Here is a 7,015-nt window from a genome sequence, read left to right as displayed (position 1 = left end):
TTGCTATTTGATACCCTCGAGGAGGCTCGCAAATTTGCGAGCGAGCCTTTGGAAGGCAATGAAATCTAGTTTCTCCCCACATATTGTGGGAGGAAGTTGACGAGAGCCTGGGTTTGTGTGCTGCCACCTAGGATAAAACCCGAGTGGATAGAGGATACTGTCCGCCGGGGTCTGGGTGGTAGCAAAGACAGGCTCTTGAACGTTAATATTCTGCCTGTAGCTGATTGGATCTGGTCGAAAGCTGTTTTGACCCTATGGACCCAATCAACCAAAGATATGGTTTTGCCAGATTTCTTAAGAATAGCCGGTTCCAGGTTTCTGGTGATTCTCAAGGGATGCTCCCCCAAGTGTCACCTGTGCCTGGAACCAGGCCATATCAAAAAGAACTGCCCCCGGAGCCTAGGTAAGGCCTGGAGTAGGTAATAGAAAAGGTTCCCTCCGCTCCCCCATTGGAGAGAGAGACGGAGGAAGTCGAGGAGGTGAAAACCTCCTCGAAAAAAGGAAGAAAGCGGCCAGGTTTAGCAATTACCATGTTGAATTCGAGAGAATTTTTTCTCCTTATATAAATCTTGAAGAAAATATGTTCTTTTCTAAATGAAAATTAACGATAAAATTTTCACTTTGATATTTCGTAATGATTATCTGACCTACTCTAGTCGATTTTTATATGAAAACAAAGCAAAAACATTCCTCTATATCATTTTCAACACAACTCAAGTTATAGTGCTCCAGCTAATTGAACTAGAATGAAGGCTACTCTACAGCAGTTAGAAAAAAGCCCCAAACGGAACAAACTTTGTAAATGCGTGGAAATACCAGGTTGTTTGAGGGGCACTGACATGATATGTAACCGTCGGATTTTAATTAAAACTATATAGAAGGAAGTTCACATTCAGATCTTTGAAGTGATGTCTGACTTTTTATGGAAAAATCTTTATTTTGACATGAAAATGAAGAAGCAAAAAGTGCATTGTTGCGTTTTCAAATTGTGCTTGTCTCCATTGTACGGCGTTCTAATTGAAAATAATACTTTAATTAAGATTGTCGGATTTCGCCATTAAATAGTCCCTATACCATTAGGAATGATTGCCAATAAGGATACTGTACTAAAAAAGTATGCAAATTCAATCAGCATGCAGAATTTGGGAAGCCAGCCTTATGAGCCTATGCCTTGAGATAGACTTTGATCCACCACCTTTTTTTATATATCAAAATGGGGAATTTAAGGAAGTGAAAATTATGTGATTGTTTTGGTAAAATTTCATACTTAGTTAAACACCACTATTTACATTCATAAAAATTTTTGTAAATTGTAAATATACAAATGAAAAATTTGTTTTATATTAATATAAGGGATAATGCCCCGAAGGGGGCAATACCCCGAAGGGGGCATACCCCGAAACTAGTCTGTAGATGCCAGACCAGCAAGGTGAAGCGGCTGACCTCCCCTGTTCGAAGGTTATAAAGGACACAGGTTTGCGTGTCACATATCTAGCTAGAGGCGATGGCCTCTTGGAGCTAATCAACGGCAGCATTCGTCCTATTTTTTTGGACTGCCATGTTGGCTTGGCGATAACTATTAATATTGTTTTATATTATCATATGTTAAATTAATAAAAAATGTTTTTCAAAATTGGTATCTTTTACGTTTTCTTTTATGTATTATGTATGTATGTACGTATGTATGTATGTATGTATGTATGTATGCATGCATGCATGTATGTATGCATGTATGTATGTATGTATGTATGTATGCATGCATGCATGTATGTATGTATGTATGTATGTGTGTATGTATGTATTATGTGTGATTTACTTAGTGTATATACATATATGCATGCATATATATATATATATATAGTCCGTGTGTGTGAATGTGTGAGTGATATGTGAGTGTGTGTGTGTGTGTGTGTGATTGTGTGTATGTGTTTGTGTGCGTGCATGTGTGTGTGTGTGATTGTGTGTATGTGTTTGTGTGCGTGCATGTGTGTGTGTATGTGTGTGTGTGCGTGTGTGTGCGTGTGCGTGTGTGTGTGTGATAAAAATATCGGGTAAGTATCGAGTTGAGGTTCAATAAGTCTAGATATTCCGTAGATGCTAGTTTCCGAAGCATTAATTCCTGATAGTTAAAGCATTACATTACAGTATTAGAATTGTAATTACTCGTTCCATGTTATAGATACGTTTCAATCGATATGTTTATTTTATGTATTCCAGAGCGATAACAATCTACTGAGGTTAGGTGGTTCGCTAAGGCTGAGTTTCATGACTAAATACAGTATACGAAGTTGTCAGTTTTATCCTTGTAAGCAGTTGAAGAAGTTGTATTGACGAATACTTTGTTGGCTTGCAGTCCTAAGTTAAATTCTTCTGATAGAATAGCTGGAGACGAATAAAAGCAGCTTCTCGATTTTGACAAAAAAATTTCTTTAAATTATTAATTTCCCCAAAATTCAATTATAATGGTTTATGAATTTTATGAAAGTATCACCAACACTAGAAAACTAACAAATTCAGTTTATTTCAAACTGTGCAATGAAGCTTCAACGTACACCTTGTGTAAGTAACTTCCTTTTCTTTCATTTCTTTCGGTGAATATATATAAGTATGGTTTGTTATCTTGCAGCACGTAACAAGTGAAATGAGCCAAGCCTGTAAATGTCATGGTATGTCAGGAAGTTGTCAAATAAAGACGTGCTGGATGAAACTTCCTTCGTTTAGAAAAGTTGGAGACTTATTAAAGGATCGATTTGATGGTGCTACCAGAGTCCTTCCTGGTAAGATTAAAAGAGTTACTTAATATACATTTGTACGCAGACTAAAATGCTTCTCTTCTTGCTATTTCAATTGCATTCATTAAAACCAATTTATAGTTTACTAAGCTCTAAAATAATTTTTTTTTCTATAATTCAATTCATTCTATGAGCCGATCACTAAGTTTGTCAGTAGTTACATGTGGATGAAACTGGAATATGCACCTACAACCAAAGCACTGGCTCGCGAGTTCTCAAATGTGTATCTCCTTTGTACTCATGCAACTCGCTACGCAAACATATCTGCTTTTCAAAATGTTATTTATTTCTGTGGCTTAATAGGAAGACAGGCAATGCCCAAACGCTTTTCAGGACTCCCAAGACTTGTAGGAAAGAAGTTGTCTTTGGCTCGAATGCTTGCAACAGAATGAAGTCCGCTACATGGCACACAAGAACCAGGTGGGGTGTATAATTTCTATTTAAATTTTGGAGTCCAAAGTGTTACTGTTTAGACTTAAATTTTTAATATTTCATAATCCTAGACTTTCACATTTGAAAACAAATTTCCAAAAGAAAAAAAATATAAAATAATATCTTAATGCCGTCTTCTTTCACATTAAAAAATTACCATACGTAATTTTTGCATTACTATAGTTTGTGTGTCAAATGCGCGTTCTCTGAGACATAATGGCACCAGAGCTGTCCCATGACACAGATGGCTGAAGTGGAATATAGTAAAAAATCTACACGGTCTTCGTCGGGGTACAGCAGAAAAATGGTGTCTTAAACAGGTGTGAACAGTTCTTGGACAGTATTTTGTCGAACTTCTGAGGGGTAGCTTTTGAGGAGTGCTTTTATTGACGCTTCGCTAAAACATTCAGCACTTGAGGTGAAATGGTACGAAGTGTTAATGTATCTGAAATGTAGAGATGTATTAGAAGGATAGAACCTGGTAGTGATAGGTTATATACTTGATAGGCCAATATATATTTCAAACATCAATTATGGAAGACGTCTTGGTAAACAGGTTTGAATTTGTTTGTAAACTTGTTGCAGCTGCTGCACAAGCTTGTATTATTCTGAGATATATCCAACTCTATTCCAACCACCTAAAATGTAGGAACGGGTAGGTGGAGTCAGGCTTTGGTAGTATATGAGTAACTTAGATTAATCGAAATCATTCGACAGAGGACATTAGGGTATCTGTTTTCGTTTCCTTCAGAATCTGGGTATCTGGATTGCACAGCAACATCTGTTGGTGGTCTGAGTAAACTCTCACCTATTTGTTTAAGAATCGTTTAAGATAAACTCGGCTTTTCAATAGTGCCTTCTTGCTTCGTCACTATATTCTGGTTTCTGAGATTTTACTGCAGAGGGATCATCCTTCTCCGAATGGCACACAAGAGGGAAATGTTTCATCTTCTTAAAAGAAATTATGTATTACAGTGTCACCGACATACCTTGCCGCGACAAAAAGATTAGAGAGCATTGTATCTAGCTTCATTTTGAAGAGATGGGGTGATTTGGTCAGAAGGTTCATTACTGCTAACACTTACATCACAAAATATCTGAATGTCGTGGTATAAGTCTCAGCAGCAGACTGACTATGAATGGCTACTACAGCTGATAGTACTCGAAATTCCTCAGAGGCTGTAATATTTCTTTAGAATCCTGAAAGGTAAGCCGGTAAGGTAGTCGTTTGTTAGACGTATATCTCCAAAGCTAATGACTTCAATTGAGATGCTTTTCTTGGTTAAACTTTTATAGAAGACTAGCTTGGCCTAGCGCTCAGAGCTATTTAGAAGCTGCTGAATCTGGAATTTCTTCAAGCGTTCTCAGCCCTCTATAAGTTGGATCGGAGAACATCGGAGGAACATCACATTTTGCATTCTAGAGATATTGAGTGAGGGGTACTCGACTAGTTATTAGCAAACGTTTTCTAGCACACTATCCAGTCGATAATTATAGACATTATTTTCCAGATATGATACGTGTGTGCAGTGGTAGGTAGGAAATCATCCCTATTTGCACAGTAGTGATGTTAGTTGGGCCTGTCTATTATGACGAAAATGGGAAAAGGAACAAATGGCTAACATGTGAACTGATATTATCGTGTATCGGATGGATCCGTTTGACATCGAAATCCAGCATAAAGTTTGCCACATTGCTTTCCTTTAGCATTCAGATAGTTTCCTCCCGCCGTGATGTGATAGTGAAAGACATAATGTAAGGAATAAGAATTTGGTCGGTTAAATCGGCACAAATATGAAAGTTCTCATGACCCATGATCATCACAAATTATTTCGAAATTATACTTTATTGTGGATTCAAAAAGGCAGGCAATCAAACTAGTGGAACAAAGAAGAAAATCAGGTTGGTTTTTCTGCACTTGCTTGAGTCGACCTCAGTTTTCTTTTATATAGTATCAGGTGGGATGGCAAGTTGACCGGTCTTCAATATTAGCGTGTTGTCTTGCTTTGTGAGAGAACGATCTGTATTCTTTTTGCTAGCATTCGTCTGGCGCATGATAATATTTGGTCTGATTTTTCGCATATTCTCCGATCGAATGTGAGGTAAGCACTCTTTATTTTTTTACTTTTATATATCCTTTCTCTATTTTTTCTCTCTCACCCAACCCTGCTACCGCAAAGTACAGGTTATCGTGAAATACGATAGTGCTTGGATAATAGGTCTTGGAACCACCCATTATACAGAATAGGAAAAGATTTCGGCGTCTGAATTTTGATAATGTTAGTGCTATTTGTAGACAAAGCCAAATGTCTCGTCATCTAATTAGTGATGCGCATGAACAGATCGACAAGTTTCCCACTCTCTGCCAACTGTGTAAGGTAACTTCAGAAAAAAGAACGAAGAAAAAGCTACTTTAAGAATTTCTGTCGCGAAGATCGTTACATTATCACTCGAAATAAAGTCAATATCTATCGTTGTTCTGACGTCCTTCTATATTCCTCCAAGGTATGCGGTACATATAGTCGACTCATGTTGCTTGAAATATTTCAGCAAAATTGTCTGATAATAAAAATGTTTAATATTAAACGCAAGTATTAACATCACATAGGGAGGTACTCCAAAATGCTATCTCACCATTGAATCGGAAACCTTGAGAAGTCAATTGCACTGGGGGGACTTGTTTTGTAGTTTTAGGTGTCTTAGAAATAACTTTCAAATATTCAAGTAATATTTTTGGCTTTTCAGTAGATCGCGTAATCCTTTTGCAATCCCATATTAGATACTTTTTACTCTTTAATCAGAAATTTGGAACTTTTTGTCATTTCCGGATACTTTCTTGTTCTTTTCAGTTAGTAATATCTAGGTAACTTACTGATTGTTATTTGTATATAAAGTCGATCTGTTTGTAAACGTGTTCTTAACATTCTCGTCAACTATCTATAACGTTTCCCACAAATCATACTTTTGTTACTTTTATTATCCTTGTCTTTTATTTTCATGTCTTTCTCTTTTTATTTTGTTTCTTTTTCCCCATCATTTGTCGTTATCCAATTATAGCTACGATTTTTATTTTTATATTCCACATTCTCTTTATTATCATTTGTAAGATCCTTGTACATTGGCAGTCTCTAGGCTTCATTTTTGATGTTTTAGTAATAAAGAATTTTGTTGTCTAACAGAGTTCAGCTATTTTCATTTCTTTCCTAGGGGCAGTTCTCTCAGTTTTCATGTCAGTTTCAACAAGCATGTCCCAGATGATTGTGATCGGGTAGTTGCTTTCTATAGCGATTGATATATGTTTATACAGACTTCTCAGCTCTCATGCCAAAATCTCAGCGTAGATGTCAGTTGGTAAAATCGTGGACTCCCTTGCAGAGACTAGAAATCCCGAAATAAATAACCCAGGTCAATTAACACGTACTTATGGCATAATCTGTACTTGATGTTTTAGCCTCTTGTTTCATTAATTCAATATCCCTCACAGTTTTCCCATCGTTCTTATTGCCACGAAACTGTTCGCTCAATGTTAACGCCAGGAAAAAAAGAGAAATGCCGCGACACTTTGGCTTATACTTCATGTAATACAGATATATCTGTTTTATAATTCTCTCTTTTTTATCTGTAGAATTGTTTACATTTTGTTCATTACTATTAATATTTTTTTTACCTTCTTGAAGCAATTAATCAATATTGTTATAATGCCCAGCAATCAATACTTACGTGCATATATGCACACAGAGACACATATAAGCATATATATATATATATATATATATATATATATACATACA

The 7,015-nt window shown here is 36.4% G+C and overlaps 2 protein-coding genes across 4 annotated transcripts in view; one reads left to right on the top strand and one right to left on the bottom strand.

Annotated features, from left to right (window-relative positions):
- Nucleotides 1-7,015, bottom strand: part of LOC106882622 (protein Wnt-9a) — a 277,020-nt gene that overhangs the window by 238,564 nt on the left and 31,441 nt on the right. The window lies entirely within an intron of this gene.
- Nucleotides 1-7,015, top strand: part of LOC106878311 (protein Wnt-1) — a 105,190-nt gene that overhangs the window by 95,846 nt on the left and 2,329 nt on the right. For both annotated transcript variants that reach the window (XM_052975983.1, XM_014927501.2), the window contains exon 4: nucleotides 2,627-2,777. In XM_052975983.1, coding sequence (XP_052831943.1) covers nucleotides 2,627-2,777 — 151 coding nt within the window. The remainder of the gene's footprint in view (nucleotides 1-2,626; nucleotides 2,778-7,015) is intronic.

This window comes from Octopus bimaculoides, chromosome 23 (assembly GCF_001194135.2).
Source record: "Octopus bimaculoides isolate UCB-OBI-ISO-001 chromosome 23, ASM119413v2, whole genome shotgun sequence".
NCBI lineage: Eukaryota > Metazoa > Mollusca > Cephalopoda > Octopoda > Octopodidae > Octopus > Octopus bimaculoides.
The sequence above is the reverse complement of the archived record's forward strand: the minus strand, read 5'-3'. Positions and strand labels throughout refer to the sequence as shown.